Source organism: Staurois parvus, unplaced genomic scaffold (assembly GCF_062004578.1).
Source record: "Staurois parvus isolate SC_StPar_1 unplaced genomic scaffold, SC_StPar_1.0 ptg000842l, whole genome shotgun sequence".
In the NCBI taxonomy this organism is placed as follows: domain Eukaryota; kingdom Metazoa; phylum Chordata; class Amphibia; order Anura; family Ranidae; genus Staurois; species Staurois parvus.
The window spans coordinates 742,116-760,653 of record NW_028318638.1 but is presented as its reverse complement, the minus strand read 5'-3'; the positions used below and the strand labels follow the sequence as shown (position 1 = coordinate 760,653).

At 45.5% G+C, this 18,538-nt stretch overlaps 1 protein-coding gene across 1 annotated transcript; it reads right to left on the bottom strand.

The window, feature by feature from the left end:
• Positions 1-292: 292 nt before the first annotated feature.
• On the bottom strand, positions 293-1,216 carry LOC149443623 (olfactory receptor 5V1-like). Its single transcript, XM_089655474.1, has one exon. The coding sequence runs from the start codon at positions 1,214-1,216 to the stop codon at positions 293-295; it is 924 nt and encodes a 307-aa protein (XP_089511600.1).
• Positions 1,217-18,538: the final 17,322 nt, after the last annotated feature.

Genomic DNA, 18,538 nt, shown 5'->3' with positions numbered 1-18,538 from the left:
CATTCTTGCAGCTTCTTTCATATTGAAACTGAAAATTTTAAAATTTGTTTTCTCAATTTATCATTTTAGAGAGGAAGAAACCCTCCCGAACACCAGCCCAGCCCAGCCCAGGCCAAAAGTTGAATCAACAAGATGGTTTCAGGCTATTGGAGTCAGGCTGAAACCATATTGTTGATGGTTGTTGATCTTGTGGATGGGCTCCTTAGTCACCTGCACTCTTGAGTAGCAGTCACTAGAGTTGAAGGATGAAGGAGAGCACCCCAAGTTTCCTAGGGTAACATTTTAGATCATTTTATTTCTTGTGTGCTATTTTGACTGTGTTTTTGACTTCCTTGTTCCTCATACTGTAGATGATGGGGTTCAGCATTGGTGTCACAGCTGTATATAGAATAGACACAGTTTTGTCCATTTCGGCAGAATAAACGGAGCGGGGTCTCAGATACACAAACATGATGGTGCCGTAGTAGAGAGCCACCACCGTCAAGTGGGAGGCACATGTGGAGAATGCTTTGTGTCTTCCTTGGTTGGAATGAATCTTCAGGATGGTGGAAATAATGTGGATGTATGAGATCAGAGTCAAGCAGAAAGAACACATAGCAATGATCCCTGCTGATATGTACATGGCTATTTCATTACGCAGAGTGTCTCGGCAAGACAATCTAAAGAAAGGCGGCATCTCACAGAAGAAGTGGTTGACATGGTGGGACTTGCAGTAAGGGAGTTGGAAGGTGAGGACAACATGCACTGCGGAGTTCATGAAGCACATACTCCATGCACCAGCTGCTAAACCAGCACACAACGTCTTGTTCATGATGGTGTTGTAGTGCAATGGTCTACAGATGGCAGCAAACCTGTCGTACGCCATGACGGCTAGAATAACACACTCCGTTGCTCCTAAAGCCAAATGAAAGTACATTTGCATGGCACATCCCAACAAGGAGATACTTCTATCTATGACCAGAGTGTTTATGAGAATTTTGGGAACAATGGTGGATGAGAAACTGATGTCAATAATGGAGAGGTTACTCAGGAAGAAGTACATGGGGGTCTGAAGCTTTGGGTTGATCCTCACCACAATGATCAGTAGAAGGTTTCCTGACAGTGTGATTATATACATAACAAGGAACACGAGGAAACAGATTGCCTGGATATGTGGAATGTTAGATAGACCAAGGAGGATAAATATTTCTGGTGAGGTTTGGTTTACTTCTTCCATAGCATTTAGTTCAGATCTGGCAGAAGAAACAATATTTAACATTTCTAACAAAATGTATTGGTATTTTTATAACTTTTACAGCGTCAATCCACCCAAAGGTGATATCTTAATAAACAATGGGGCTTGGTGAGCTGAGTCAACCCCTGGCTTCTTATATGCCTCGTATTCTCCAATAGAGAGATCTTTCTGCCATAATTTCTGACTCCTGGAACCTGTGTACCTGGAAATTATGATTGTTCCTACCAACTTTTTTTTTGTCTTCCTCTGGATCAACTGTGGGTGTAGGAGTATAACTTTTTTTTTTAATGGTTGAACTGGATGGACTTTTGTCTTTTTTCATCCAGACTAACTATGTAACTTTTGGATATTCCAGTACTTCCTTAGAATTTTTTTTATAAAATTTCATGAAGAGAGTGCAAACCCTACCGTAGTAGACGTAAAGACCATAGTACGCAAGTATAAACTCGGTATTTACCAATAGAGTTTCATAGAGATGTTGAAATGATCAGGTGGTTTGACTCTCCAGCAACAATACATCCTGGGTAGCAGTAATTGGACTCAAGCCAGCTCTAAAATGTTGCTTCGGCTCACCATGCACTGTAAGAAATTGCATTTCAAGAACTGTTATAATAATGTACATATTTAATGTCTAACCACTCTGAGCAATCAACTGCCTATGGTGTCCCACATGGAAGAAAAATATATTTCAAATATATTTTAAAAATATTCTTCCCAAATATATTGACATATATTTGAAATACTACAATTTTGGCAATACTCAATATATTTCAAAATATATTTCAATAAATATATATATATACTGTAGTGCTGTCAATTTATGCAGCACTTTATATATATATATATATATATATATATATATATATATATATGTATATATTGTACGTTCACATCAGTCCCTAACCCTCAAGGGGTGTACAATCTAAGGTCCCTAACTTACAATAATACACATACATACTAGGGTCAGTTTAGACAGGATCCAATTAACCTATATATTGCATTTTTATTACAAAATATATGAAAATTTAAAAAAAAAAATACATTTCAATTATACTGTATGTCTTTTAAAAAACAAATCTACATTTTTGGAATGCATTTACAATTATATGTAAAAATATATGTTGAAATTACTTTTTTATATGTTAAAAAAAATCTGAAGAATATAATTTAAAAAAAAAACATATTTTTTAAAAATACACACACTCATTGGCCACTTTATTATTATGCTTGGTAACACAAATTGCTAATCAGCCAATCACATGGCAGCAACTCACTGCATTTAGGAACCTAGACGTGATGAAGACGACTTGCTGAGGTTCACACTGAGCATCAGAATAGGGAAGAAATGGGGGATTCAAGTGACTTTGAACATGGCTGGTCTTAGTATTTCAAAAACTCATGATCTACTGGGATTTTCACATACAACCATCTCCAGGCTTTACAGAGAATGGTCCGAAAAAGAGAAAATATCCAGTGAGCGGCAGCTGTATGAACGAAAAATGCTTTGTTGATGTCAGAGGTCAGAGGAGAAAATAAATATACTTTATATATATATATGTGTGTGTGTGTATATATATATATATGTGTGTGTATATATGTGTGTGTATATATATATGTGTGTATATGTGTGTGTGTATATGTGTATATATATATATACATATGTATGTAAATATATATATATATATATATATATATAGTATATTTATTTTTTCTCCCCTTGCACAGGGATAATATTTGAATGAAATAAGCACCTTTGATTATCTTTCTTCTTTTTAAGTCTTTATCGTCCTGTCTTTTTCCAGATGCTGTAGCATTTGCCCATCTCTTTAAAGCTCATTGTGGGGAGGGGGAGATCTGGAGAAGAGGCTGCATTCACTGGTCACAGAGCTTCGAAAAACATGGAAGGTGCCTTATATAAGGAACACACTTTGGTCCCTCAGCTTGAGAATTCTTCCTTGGTTTCCCAACTGATTTGTCTCTGCACATTTGTGAATGTGTGTCATTTATTTTCACTTGCTAAGTGTTGCAAATAAATCAAAAGTTGAAAATTTATTTTACATCTCTATGAAATCTTATAATTGACATATTTCCCATTTGATCAAATATGGTGGGTGGCATAAATAAATAATAAGAAAAACTTTAAAAAAGAACATTTAATTTGGAAATTATAACAATTTTGAAGCTTACTTTTTCTCCCAAATTAGGGGAAGTAATAAACAAATGATGCACAGAAATGTTCTCAATGTTCTCAATTTTCAAACATTTTTCATCAATATTAAGCTTTATTTTGTTTTCTGTTTTAGTTTATTTTACCTATTTATTTATCATTACTATAATTTTAAACCTTTCGGGGACTTTTCATTTGGAAATCTTTAAAGGTAAACTTTAGTCAAATCTTTTGTTAGCATGTTGGCAATCTTAGATGATTTTGTGTGAGCAGCAGGCACAAAGTGCTTCTTCTCCCAATTTGTGTCCTACAGGAAGCAAATAAAAGAGAAATTTAAGGCTGTTATCTTGATATATTTAAAAATGTATTTTTTTTTTCATTTTTAATCAATACATAGTTGGTTGAAATCGTGTTTTTATATCTGGTCTCCCCGGACCCCGCATTCACTATATCCGCTCTACCCGGACCCTGCAGTCACTATATCCGGTCTCCCCGGACCCTGCATTCACTATATCCGCTCTCCCTGGACCCTGCAGTCACTATATCCGGTCTCCACGGACTCTGCATTCACCGTATCTGCTCTCCCCGGACCCTGCATTCACTATATCCACTCTCCCCAGACCCTGCATTCACTATATCCGGTCTCCCCAGACCCTACATTCACTATATCTGCTCTCTCCAGACCCTGCATTCACTATATCTGCTCTCCCAGGACCCTGCATTCACTATATCTGCTCTCCCAGACCCTGCATTCACTACATCTGCTCTCCCCGGACCCTACATTCACTATATCTGCTCTCTCCAGACCCTGCATTCACTATATCTGCTCTCCCCGGACCCTGCAGTCACTATATCCGCTCTCCCCGGACCCTGCAGTCACAATATCCGCTCTCCCCGGACCCTGCATTCACTATATCTGCTCTCCCAGACCCTGCATTCACTATATCCGGTCTCCCCAGACCCTGCATTCACTATATCTGCTCTCCCCGGACCCTACATTCACTATATCTGCTCTCTCCAGACCCTGCATTCACTATATCCACTCCCCCCCCGGTGTAACAGAACCCAGACTGCACTGAGTTTTTCCGTTATACTCCACTTCCCTGTCCGAACACCATCCATGGACCACACCACCCACTGATCATGCAGGAAATAGGCAGCACCTGACTCTTCTTAAAACAGGAAGTCAACTCCTTTATTTTTACACAAACAACAAGTTATATACACAGGGTGGGGAAACACAACCAGGAACAGGAAACACATCATCAGCCCGCCCCATCAGTGGGAAGGGCTACAGGAAACACATCATCAGCCCGCCCCATCAGTGGGAAGGGCTACAGCACATGGCAAAGGACAATGGACAGCCACCTGGCCGAGAACAAAGGACATTCGCATTAGCACCCTGTACCCCTTAACAGGCACAGGGTGAATTGAACATAATGAGGGGAACATGAGCTGACACAGAGGTCCCCCCACCCCCAAAAGTCACTCCCATCACACCCGGACCCTGCATTTACTATATCTGGTCTCCCCGGACCCCGCATTCACTATATCCGCTCCCAGGACCCTGCATTCACTATATCTGGTCTCCCAGGACCCTGCATTCACTATATCCGCTCCCCCCGGACCCTGCATTCACTATATCTGGTCTCCCAGGACCCTGCATTTACTATATCCGCTCTCCCCAGAGCCTGCATTCACTATATCCGCTCTCCCCAGACCCTGCATTCACTATATCCGCTCTCTCCGGACCCTGCATTCACTATATCCGCTCCCTCAGGACCCTGCATTCACTATATCCGCTCCCTCAGGACCCTGCATTCACTATATCCGCTCCCTCAGGACCCCGCATTCACTATATCCGCTCCCTCAGGACCCTGCATTCACTATATCCGCTCTGCCCGGACCCTGCATTCACTATATCTGGTCTCCCCGGACCCTGCATTTGCTATATTTCCGGTCTCCCCGGACCCTGCATTCACTATATCCGGTCTCCCCGGACCCTGCATTCACTATATCTGCTCTCCCCGGACCCTGCATTCACTATATCTGGTCTCCCCGGATCCTGCATTCACTATATCCGCTCTCCCCAGATCCTGCATTCACTATATCTGCTCTCCCCAGACCCTGCATTCACTATATCTGCTCTCCCCGGACCCTGCATTCACTATATCCGCTCTCCCCAGACCCTGCATTCACTATATCTGGTCTCCCTGGACTCTGCATTCACTATATCTGGTCTCCCACAGTACAAAGAACACAGAATGCAATTATTTTAGTAAATATAAACAGCTAAATACCTTTTCTCATCAGCAGTATGTAGCAGTCTTGTGACTTCTATCAGTGTCCAGCAGAGCACATATTAAAGCTTGTAGGAGGAGTTTTCTTCCTGCTCTAGGAGGATGTGAAACCTCTGGCCCTCTGTCTGGACAATGCTGATTGGCCCTGTGCTGATCACATGCACTCTCCCAAGAAAAAAAACTCCTCTGTGGCAATACACACCAAACTGAGCATGTGCATGTAAAAAACCCCCATAAATAATAATATTAAAAAATTAAATAAAAAAGGCAAAAACATTTTTGAAAAATTATAATTTTTGGTTATAAACTAATTTGGGTTATTTGTTTTACTAAAAAGATAAATGAATACATTTTGGCCACGATTTATGAACAAAGATTATTTATTTGCAAAATTTTAAAAGAAAAACACTTTTTTTCAAAATTTATGGACTTTTTCATTTATATAGCTAAAAAAATAAAAATCTCAGTGGTGAATAAATTCCACCAAAATAAAGTTTTTTCTGTCTCAAAAAAATGCGAACAAATTCATATGGGTACAGTGTTGCATGATCGCGCAATTGTCATTCAAAGTGTGAAAGCTGAAAATTGGCCTGGACAGGAAAAGGGTGAAAGTGTCAGAACTTGAAGTGGTTGAGCTATTTTAATCAATTTTTGAAGCAATGCTTTGGTGCATTTTTTATACAAGTTATTGTCTCGCAAAGTCCCATTGGAAATGTAGATCTGTTCTTGTATTGGTCAATCATTCAACCTCCCTTCTGTACTTTTTTTTAGCGTTTTGCATATACAGTTTACTTAATAAAATACGAATTCTGCTTCCTCAATTTAACATTTCATAAGTTATTTCTTGTTTCTGTTCCTTAAATCGTGTTTTTAATTTCAGGGAGTTCACCAATGGCGTCACTACCGTACGGAGAAAGGAAAAGATTTGTCTGCTTCTGGAGCATTACTAGAGTCCAATGCTGGCCAAGGATGGATAGAATTCCAAACAAAAATTCTTAGCAAAGTCTTAGAAAAATATGTACAAAAATTATCAGAACATTTGACTGGGATCATGGGGCCCCTGTGTCCTTGTCCAAACTCAAAAAAGCCTATGAAAAAGGTACCAGGGGCATCTCATGGGGCCCCCTACTGACCCCGGGCCCTCGGACAGGTCAGTCCGCCCCTGGTCCCCGGCAATGTAATCCAGCGGATGCCGGCATCTGTCATCTGGGTTCCGTCCCCTGCGAGCGTCGGGACATACGGGGGACGGAACAGCGGGAAATTTGAAAATAACAAAAAGTGACATTCACTAAAATCACATAGTATAACATTCCTGTATCAAACCATTTCACATACATTTTGTCCCGAGTGCTTTGTCCGGCGCCCTGCCTGCATTTTTACTGTTCTTTCTGCCTGGAAACTGAGAAACGTCCATGGCGTCCAAAAAGCGTCCCTTTAGGTCAAAAGCGGTTTTAGACCGGCTAGAGAACAGCGATAGTAAATCAGAACCACTTTCAGAATTGAGTGATAATGATTCGTGGGGGAAATTCCTCATCAGACACTGAAAACGATTCTGCGGCTTTGCTCAGTGATGTGCAAACTTGGCGCTATATTTCAAATTTCAGTGTTTTTGGTTTGATTATATTATTGAATTAAATTTATTATTATTATTTTTTATGATTATTTATTATTTTATAATTTATGATTTCGTGTTTCAAGTTTTATCATACCCGGGATGTTTACTAGACTCTTGTTCGGACAGATTTCAGTGAGTTATTCCTAAAAATTACAGGCCTACAATTAAAAAAAAACATATTTCCATGCAAAAAAATGTACCACTTTGAGCACAGAAATATGGACATAATCAGACCGCTAGGGAGGTTAAAGAAGTTAAACTGGCACACAACGTTTTGTTCATGATAATCTTGTAGAGCAATGGTCCACAGATAGCAGCAAACCTGTTGTATGCCATGACAGCAAGAATTAAACATTCTGTTGATCCTAAATGAAGGAACATCTTCACTGCAAATCCCAACAGGAGGATACTTCTGTCTTTCACCAAAGTGTTTATGAGAATCTTTGGAACAGTAGTGGGTGAGAAACAGATGTTGATAATGGAGAGGTAAATCATGAAAAAGTACATGGGGGTCCATAGCTTTGGGTTGAGCCTCACCACAATGATCAGTAGAAAGTTTCCAGTGGTTATGTAATGTACATTACAAGGAACAGGTTGTGTGAAGGTACAGGACATTAAATAGTCCAACGAGGATGAACATTTCTGGAAATGCTTGGTTGTTTCTTCCATAACATTGTCAGGGCTCCAGGTATGACCAGAGGTGTGTGGACTGACACAGGGAAACGCAGGCTTCAGATATGGTATAAACAATATAATTTATTAAGACTAACAATACAAAACAGTGCAAAACTAAACATAAACACAGTGCAAAAAAAAAAACCAAACCACCCACATACAATACAAAGAGTAGTCAGGCAGGCCGGGTCAGTAGCAAACGGGCAAACGGAGTATCAGGAACCAACGGGAGAGTGGTCGGGGTCACAAGCTTGGTTCAGTAACTCACGGGCAGCGCGGTACAGAGGGTTAGGCAGAGAATGGTCAGGGTCACAAGGCAGGGATCAAGCAGGAGAAGTCAGCAGAGGTCAGGATCAGGCAGGGTCGGCAACAAGTCAGACAGGAACAGGAACAGGAACACAGGATACAAGGTACAGAGGCCCATGGAAAACACACACCAAGGCCTTGACTGTGAGTCTGGCCATTCCTTAAATACAACCCCTGCAATCAGCTTCAGGTGTTTGGCTGATTGCAGGGGTGAGTCTCTGATTGCTGGCCAGCCCTGGTACTGCAGCCCACAAGGCAGGTGAGTCCCACCATTATTGGCAAGTCCATTCCTGACAAACATCCTGAAAGAAAAAATTTGACCATACAAATAAAATGCACTTGTATTTTAATTTCCTTTAAATGACCAGACCATTGATATTTTGGTTGGAGCCTCATGGCTTGGGACAGTCCCTGACTTACTGTATCTGACTTTGCATACTTCAATGGTGAGATCTTCCTTCCATAATTTTGGACTTTGTTTCTGTCCTCCTATCAGTTTTGAGTAGACTGATCTTTGCATTTTCATTTTCTCATACAGAAACAATTGAGTACTGTCCGTGATACTTTTTTTATTTGCACTAACATACAATTTTGAGGACAAGCTTTCGGGGTATGTCCCCTTCTTCAAAGTCCAAACGGAAGAAGGGGACATACCCTGAAAGCTTGTCCTCAAAATTGTATGTTAGTGCGAATAAAAAAAATATCACGGACAGTACTCAATTGTTTCTGTCGCAAATGCACTAATACGACTACAATCACCTCATTTTCTCATGAAATGCAAATGTGCAAAGAATCATTAAGGTGTTTCAAAATCATTAAATTAATACTAAAAATGTTCAATTATTGTGATAAAAGATAATGTGATGAAAAATGTTGTTTATTAATAAAGTCCAGTAATACGACAATATAAAGTCCAGTATATTATATCACTGCCACTGTGATTCCACTCCAAATGTGCTCTCCACACCACAACTGTTCAGTGACGTTAATCCCCTGTGATCTGCACCACCAATTCACTCATCAGAATTCTAGGACTCATTTATCTCTAAAAGGGTATAAGATCGCCTGTGCCCAAAATGATTTTCTATGTGACTGATTTGTGGGATCAAGCACCAAGTTTTCTCAATGTTCCTCAGATGAAGAGTTTGCCAAAATCAAAAACAACCATCATTGCCAAAACACATCGATTAGATAAAAGAAATCCATCTAAAAGCTTTGAATAAACTCACATTTAGTAGAGTTGTATATTACAGTTGCAAGAAAAAGTATGTAAACCCCTTGGGATTACGTGGAGTTTTGCATAGGAAATAGGCTTTTGGAGATACTTTTGTAACCCTTTCCAGCTTCATGCAAGTCAACAATTCTTGATCGTAGGTCTTCTGAGAGCTCTTTTCTGCGAGGCATGGTTCACATCAGACAGTGCTTCTTGAAACCAGTAAACCCAAAACAGGTGTGTGTTTTTTAAGGGCAGGACAGCTGTCAGCAACACATCCAATATCATCCCACTGATTGGAGTCAAGGTTGGCTCACTCCTGGCTCCAATTAGCTCTGGGAGAAGTCATTAAGCTAGGGCCTCACATACTTTTCCTCCCTACACTGTGAATGTTTACATGTTATGTGCAATTAAACCATGGCAACATCTAATGTTTGTGTAGTATTATGTTCAGCAGACTGTGTTCTTCTATTGTTGTGACTTAGATGATGTTCAGAGCACATTTTATGCCCAATTCATGCAAAACTCCACGTAATCCCAAGGGGTTCACATACTTTTTCTTGCAACTGTACATCTGATCTCTACATTTGTAGCTCTACCCACAGAAGAGCCGCAGAATTGTTTCGTGATTTCTCTGCACACATGAAGATAACTGTCAGGGCTCCCAGGTGTGACCAGAGGTGTGTGACTGACGCAGGGAAACGCAGACTTCAGATAGTGATAAATAGAGATGAGCGAATCGAAGTAGCCGAAGTGGAATTCGAGTCGAATATCGGAAAAATTTCGATTCGCGCCGAATCCGAAAAATAGCCTAATTCGGACGCGCGAATCGAAATTTTTCCGAAAATGGTGGCTGACATGTGCGGCGACGGAGCGGGGATGTCTGGGAAGGCGCGCAGACAAGGCGCGCTGACCCATAATGCATTCCTCAACGACATGTGATCGCATCAGCCAATCAGCAGCCAGCCAGCTAGCACTGTGTAATGGTCGAGCTATAAATAGCGGCCATTTTGGAATTCTTCATTTGCCTGCAGTCATTGAACAGAGGCAGACCGCTCTGTATTAGGGACAGGGACAGAGTTAGGGCCACAGAAACGATACTTGGGGACAGAGAAACGATACTTAGGGACAGAGAACTATTACTCAGGGACACAGAATTGTTAGTTAGGGCCACAGAATCGTTACTTAGGGACAAAGAAACGCTAGTTAGGGCCACAGAATTCATACTCAGGGACAGACAGAATTGTTACTGAGTGCCAGAGAATTGTTACTTAGGGCCACAGAAACGTTATTAGGGCCACAGAATTGTTACTCAGGGACAGACAGAATTGTTACTGAGTGCCAGAGAATTGTTACTTAGGGCCACAGAAACGTTATTAGGGCCACAGAATTGTTACTCAGGGACAGACAGAATTGTTACTGAGTGCCAGAGAATTGTTACTTAGGGCCACAGAAACGTTATTAGGGCCACAGAATTGTTACTCAGGGACAGACAGAATTGTTACTGAGTGCCAGAGAATTGTTACTTAGGGCCACAGAAACTTTAGTTAGGGCCACAGAATTGTTACTCAGGGACAGACACAGAATAGTTACTGAGGGCCACAGAACTGTTACTTAGGGCCACAGAATTGTTACTCACACAGACACAGAATTGTTACTCGCACAGACACAGAATTGTTACTCAGGGACACAGAACTGTTACTGAGGGCCACAGAACTGTTACTTAGGGCCACAGAATTGTTACTCGCACAGACACAGAATTGTTACTCGCACAGACACAGAATTGTTACTCAGGGACACAGAACTGTTACTGAGGGCCACAGAACTGTTACTTAGGGCCACAGAATTGTTACTCGCACAGACACAGAATTGTTACTCGCACAGACACAGAATTGTTACTGAGGGCCACAGAACTGTTACTTGGGGCCACAGAAACGTTAATCAGGGACACAGAATTGTTACTGAGGGCCACAGAACTGTTACTTAGGGCCACAGAATTGTTACTCGCACAGACACAGAATTGTTACTCGCACAGACACAGAATTGTTACTGAGGGCCACAGAACTGTTACTTAGGGCCACAGAATTGTTACTCGCACAGACACAGAATTGTTACTCAGGGACAGACAGAATTGTTACTGAGTGCCAGAGAATTGTTACTTAGGGCCACAGAAACGTTATTAGGGCCACAGAATTGTTACTCAGGGACAGACAGAATTGTTACTGAGTGCCAGAGAATTGTTACTTAGGGCCACAGAAACTTTAGTTAGGGCCACAGAATTGTTACTCAGGGACAGACACAGAATTGTTACTGAGGGCCACAGAACTGTTACTTAGGGCCACAGAATTGTTACTCGCACAGACACAGAATTGTTACTCGCACAGACACAGAATTGTTACTGAGGGCCACAGAACTGTTACTTGGGGCCACAGAAACGTTAATCAGGGACACAGAATTGTTACTGAGGGCCACAGAACTGTTACTTAGGGCCACAGAATTGTTACTCGCACAGACACAGAATTGTTACTCGCACAGACACAGAATTGTTACTGAGGGCCACAGAACTGTTACTTAGGGCCACAGAATTGTTACTCGCACAGACACAGAATTGTTACTCAGGGACAGACAGAATTGTTACTGAGTGCCAGAGAATTGTTACTTAGGGCCACAGAAACGTTATTAGGGCCACAGAATTGTTACTCAGGGACAGACAGAATTGTTACTGAGTGCCAGAGAATTGTTACTTAGGACCACAGAAACTTTAGTTAGGGCCACAGAATTGTTACTCAGGGACAGACACAGAATTGTTACTGAGGGCCACAGAACTGTTACTTAGGGCCACAGAATTGTTACTCGCACAGACACAGAATTGTTACTCGCACAGACACAGAATTGTTACTCAGGGCCACAGAACTGTTACTTAGGGCCACAGAATTGTTACTCGCACAGACACAGAATTGTTACTCAGGGACAGACAGAATTGTTACTGAGTGCCAGAGAATTGTTACTTAGGGCCACAGAAACGTTATTAGGGCCACAGAATTGTTACTCAGGGACAGACAGAATTGTTAGAGTGCCAGAGAATTGTTACTTAGGGCCACAGAAACTTTAGTTAGGGCCACAGAATTGTTACTCAGGGACAGACACAGAATTGTTACTGAGGGCCACAGAACTGTTACTTAGGGCCACAGAATTGTTACTCGCACAGACACAGAATTGTTACTCGCACAGACACAGAATTGTTACTCGCACAGACACAGAATTGTTACTCAGGGACACAGAACTGTTACTGAGGGCCACAGAACTGTTACTTAGGGCCACAGAATTGTTACTCGCACAGACACAGAATTGTTACTCGCACAGACACAGAATTGTTACTCAGGGACACAGAATTGTTACTGAGGGCCACAGAACTGTTACTTGGGGCCACAGAAACGTTAATCAGGGACACAGAATTGTTACTGAGGGCCACAGAACTGTTACTTAGGGCCACAGAATTGTTACTCGCACAGACACAGAATTGTTACTCGCACAGTCACAGAATTATTACTGAGGGCCACAGAACTGTTACTTGGGGCCACAGAAACGTTAATCAGGGACACAGAATTGTTACTGAGGGCCACAGAACTGTTACTTAGGGCCACAGAATTGTTACTCGCACAGACACAGAATTGTTACTCGCACAGACACAGAATTGTTACTGAGGGCCACAGAACTGTTACTTGGGGCCACAGAAACGTTAATCAGGGACACAGAATTGTTACTGAGGGCCACAGAACTGTTACTTAGGGCCACAGAATTGTTACTCGCACAGACACAGAATTGTTACTCAGGGACACAGAATTGTTACTCAGGGACACATAATCGTTTAATTAAAGAGTATGTCAGACAACATGCAGAGGAGTGGCAGAGGAGGCAATGTTTTAGGAGCGAGCAGACGTGGCAGCAGAGGAAGGGGTCGAGGCAGCACTATTCGCAGCCAGAGGCCAGTGCTCCCGGTGTCATCCAGCGGTCGTGTCTCCACCGACAACCCTGCCGTCATCGATTGGTTGGCTCGGTCGTCTTCCTCTTCCCAGGTCACCTCTGACACCTACAGCCAACGGTCGGTGGGTACGTCAGACACAACCGTTAGTTGGCATGGCCCGGGACCAAGCCCACTGAAATCACGTGTCCTCTACCTGCCCCTGTCCTTTGGTGTTCCCTCACCAAGCGAAGTATCGCATGCTGTGGGCTCAGCCCCACTGTACAGTGAGGAAGAGCTAACAGAGGGCGGTCAGGAACGGGGGGAGACATCCGCCTTTTCAGCAGCCAGGAGAAGAAGTAGTGGCGAGGAGAGTGGCCCGGTAGCCGGTCTAGAGACAGGTCTGTCTCCTGACCCAGACGCAGCCGAGGGGGCTAGTAGTGAGGCGGAGACCCTACTTGATGATGAGGAGGTTGATCGCACTTGGCAGCCTCGTCGTCATCAGGCAATTTCTTCCGCATCATCAGGAGAAGAGGGTGGCAGCTTGGCAGTGAGCGAAACAGTCGGTGGGTTGCCCAGGAGACAGCAGCAGGGTCGCAGCAGTGTCAGTGGAAGCAGTGTCAGTGGAGCCAAACGGCCACGGAGTAGAGCACCAGCTCCACTGCAGCCTACCACCACGGCCAGTAGTGGTGCCGGTGTGCACGGAGGAAGCAGCAGTCAGCCAGTGAGGAGTATCGGGGGCAAAGTTTCCTACTCGGCGGTGTGGCAATTTTTCGTCAAGCCGCCCGAGGAAGTAAACGTAGCCATATGTCGACTATGTGGCCAGAAAGTCAAGCGTGGCCAGGGGGCCCATGTTGGGACTACAGCGTTGCGGCAGCATATGCAGCATCGCCATTTGGTGGCCTGGGAAAACCGTGATAAAGATACGGCGGTTCTGCCCGCCCCAGCCCCCGCTCCATCACCCGCTCCGTTACTTGCTCCGTCACCCGACGTCAATCGCCCTCCATCAGCCAGTCAAGGCTCCAACACCTCTGCTGAGGGGAGTTGTCGCTCGTTGGCATCTTCCGCTCGTTCAGATGCTCCTTCTGCTACTCCTCTTCACGGATTCCGTCAGCAGTCTTTCTTGGAATCCGTTTCCAAGAGACAACAGTTTGCGAGCACGCACCCGACGGTGCAAAAGCTGAACGTCCTCCTGTCCAAGTTGCTGGTGCTGTAGTCCCTCCCTTTCCAAGTGGTGGACTCAGCACCTTTCAGAGAAATGATGGCTTGTGCCGCGCCGCGGTGGAGAGTGCCAAGCCGTCATTTCTTCGCCAAAAAGGCAGTGCCAGCCCTGCATTCACATGTAGAAGACATGGTGGGCCAGTCTTTGAGCATGTCGGTCTCTGCCAAAGTGCACGGCAGCGCCGACGTGTGGAGCTGTAACTACGGTCAGGGACAGTACATGTCATTTACGGCCCACTGGGTGAACGTGGTGCCGTCACAGCCGCACCAGCAACTTGGACAGGTCACGCCGCTTTTGCCTCCACGTTTGCACGTCCTTGGTCCGGCAAAGATGTCCGCCTCTACCAGCTCTTCTTCCGCCGTGTCCTCAGCCGCCACCCCCGTGCCAAGTCCCATTACCCGACCGGCATATCACATGTGCAGGGCGCAACGGTGTCACGCTGTTCTGCACCTGGTATGCCTTGGCGAACGTAGTCACACAGGGGAGGAACTTCTCAGTGTAATGAACAGAGAAATCGACAGATGGCTGTCTCCGCGCAAACTGAAAATCGGAACCATGTTGACCGACAACGGAAAGAACATGGTGTCTGCTCTGCGTCAAGGAAGGTTGTGCCATGCGCCATGCATGGCTCACGTGTTCAATCTGGTTGTCAAGCGGTTCCTAAAATCCACCATCCCACTGCAAGACATCCTTAAAATGTCACGTAAACTTTGCATGCATTTCAGCCATTCCTACACCGCAAAGCACACCCTCCTTGAGCTGCAGCGGCAGAACGGAATTCCACATCATCGCCTGATCTGCGACGTTGCAACAAGGTGGAATTCAACCCTACACATGTTAGACCGCCTTTACGAGCAGCGAAAGGCCATCACCGATTTCCTGATGTTACAAGCGGATAAAGGTACTCCCCTGTGTAACTTCGATGTCAGCCATTGGCAGCTCATGCATGACACCTGCTGCTTGCTCAGGCCCTTTGAGGAGGCCACGCTATTCGTGAGTCGGCAGGACTATGGGATGAACGACGTCATTCCTCTGTTGCACGTCCTTGAACAAATGCTGTTAACAATGGCTGGTCAGGGTGCGGTAGACGTGGCGCACAGATCTCAACGCCACATGACCCCTGTGGGGGCAGGACAGGAAGAAGAGGAGGAGGTAGAGGAGGACATTTGTGCTCAGGAATTATTGAGTGAAATGGGTGGTTTTTCCACTCAGCGGACAGGAGTGGAGGAGCAGGAGCATCTGGTAGAGGAGGAGGAGGAGGAGACAGAGGACCCAGACACACCGTGGCAGTATGCTGTGGAGATGGAGGCAGGGAGTCCCTCGCATTCCTTGGCACAAATGGCCCATAGCATGCTCGGTTGCTTGCGTAGCGACAGCCGAATAATAACCATCAGACAGAGGGATGACTTTTGGCTGTCCACCTTGTTGGACCCTCGCTACCGTTCAAAAATGGTGGCCTTTTTCACACCTGCTGAGAGGGAGGCCAAAATAACGTACTATAAAAACCACCTATGTAGTCAGTTGGTCTCTGCCTTTGTGCGCCAACGTCCATCCTCAGACACTGTGGGCCCTGTGCGCTCGCATTCCGCTGCCATGGCAGCAGGGGAGGGGTGGGGTGGTAGGAGCAGTGGCAGCTCCACCAGCAGCGGCTGCCTCAGTCTGCAGTCGATGATGAGTAGCTTTCTTCACCAGCGCAGTGAGGAAACTACTAACCAGCCGCAGCAGCAGCAGCAGCAGCATCAGGTGGACCTGGAGCAGGACCTCAAACAACAGGCTTGGGCCTACTTGGACAGCACCCTGCCAACCGAGGTAGACAATCCCCTTGACTACTGGGCAACAAAACTTGACCTTTGGCCCCAACTAGCTGAATTTGCCCTTGAAAGGCTGTCATGCCCGGCCAGTAGAGTGGCATCGGAGCGCGTGTTTAGTGCGGCAGGAGGAATTGTAACTCCGCGGAGGACACGACTGTCCACCCAAAGTGTGGAGAGACTCACGTTTGTGAAAATGAATCAGGCGTGGATTAGTCTGGATTTCAAACCACCAGTTCCTGACACAACTGACTAAATCCGCCATGAATCATGCCTCAAACATGTGCCACTTTGAGGTCTCCTCACACACTGCTGGTGTGTTGAATTTTTTGACATAGGGTGCTGGCAGATTACGGGCCTCCTATAGCTGCTGCCAGGCCCCTAATCTGCCATGGGCCCCTATATACCGCCTCCTCATGCTGCTGCCAGGTCCAGAGTCTCTCATGGGTCCCTGTACGGCCTCCCATTGCTGCTGTCTCCATCGCTACACTCTGCCATGTGCCACTTTCAGGTCTCTTCACACTGCTTGTGTTTTCAATTTTTTGACATAGGGTGCTGGCAGATTACGGGCCTCCCATAGCTGCTGCCAGGCCCCTAATCTGCCATGGGCCCCTATATACCGCCTCCTCATGCTGCTGCCAGGTCCAGAGTCTCTCATGGGTCCCTGTACGGCCTCCCATTGCTGCTGTCTCCATCGCCACACTCTGCCATGTGCCACTTTCAGGTCTCCTCACACACTGCTGGTGTGTTGAATTTTTTGACATAGGGTGCTGGCAGATTACGGGCCCCCTATAGCTGCTGCCAGGCCCCTAATCTGCCATGGGCCCCTATATACCGCCTCCTCATGCTGCTGCCAGGTCCAGAGTCGCTCATGGGTCCCTGTACGGCCTCCCATTGCTGCTGTCTCCATCGCCACACTCTGCCATGTGCCACTTTCAGGTCTCCTCACACTGCTGGTGTGTAGAATTTTTTGACATAGGGTGCTGGCAGATTACGGGCCTCCTATAGCTGCTGCCAGGCCCCTAATCTGCCATAGGCCCCTATATACCGCCTCCTCATGCTGCTGCCAGGTCCAGAGTCTCTCATGGGTCCCTGTACGGCCTCCCATTGCTGCTGTCTCCATCGCCACACTCTGCCATGTGCCACATTCAGGTCTCTTCACACTGCTTGTGTTTTCAATTTTTTGACATAGGGTGCTGGCAGATTACGGGCCTCCCATAGCTGCTGCCAGGCCCCTAATCTGCCATGGGCCCCTATATACCGCCTCCTCATGCTGCTGCCAAGTCCAGAGTCTCTCATGGGTCCCTATACGGCCTCCCATTGCTGCTGTCTCCATCGCCACACTCTGCCATGTGCCACTTTCAGGTCTCCTCACACACTGCTGGTGTGTTGAATTTTTTGACATAGGGTGCTGCCAGATTACGGGCCCCCTATAGCTGCTGCCAGGCCCCTAATCTGCCATGGGCCCCTATATACCGCCTCCTCATGCTGCTGCCAGGTCCAGAGTCTCTCATGGGTCCCTGTACGGCCTCCCATTGCTGCTGTCTCCATCGCCACACTCTGCCATGTGCCACTTTCAGGTCTCCTCACACTGCTGGTGTGTTACATTTTTTGTCATAGGGTGCTGGCAGATTACGGGCCTCACATAGCTGCTGCCAGGCCCCTAATCTGCCATGGGCCCCTATACCGCCTCCTCATGCTGCTGCCAGGTCCAGAGTCTCTCATGCCATGTGCCACTTTCAGGTCTCCTCACACTGCTGGTGTGTTACATTTTTTGTCATAGGGTGCTGGCAGATTATGGGCCCCCTATAGCTGCTGCCAGGCCCCTAATCTGCCATGGGCCCCTATATACCGCCTCCTCATGCTGCTGCCAGGTCCAGAGTCTCTCATGGGTCCCTGTACGGCCTCCCATTGCTGCTGTCTCCATCGCCACACTCTGCCATGTGCCACTTTCAGGTCTCCTCACACTGCTGGTGTGTTACATTTTTTGTCATAGGGTGCTGGCAGATTACGGGCCTCACATAGCTGCTGCCAGGC

Bases quoted from the DNA above. Each gene is read 5' to 3' on its own strand.
- LOC149443623 (XM_089655474.1), bottom strand. From the start codon at position 1,216: ATGGAAGAAGTAAACCAAACCTCACCAGAAATATTTATCCTCCTTGGT.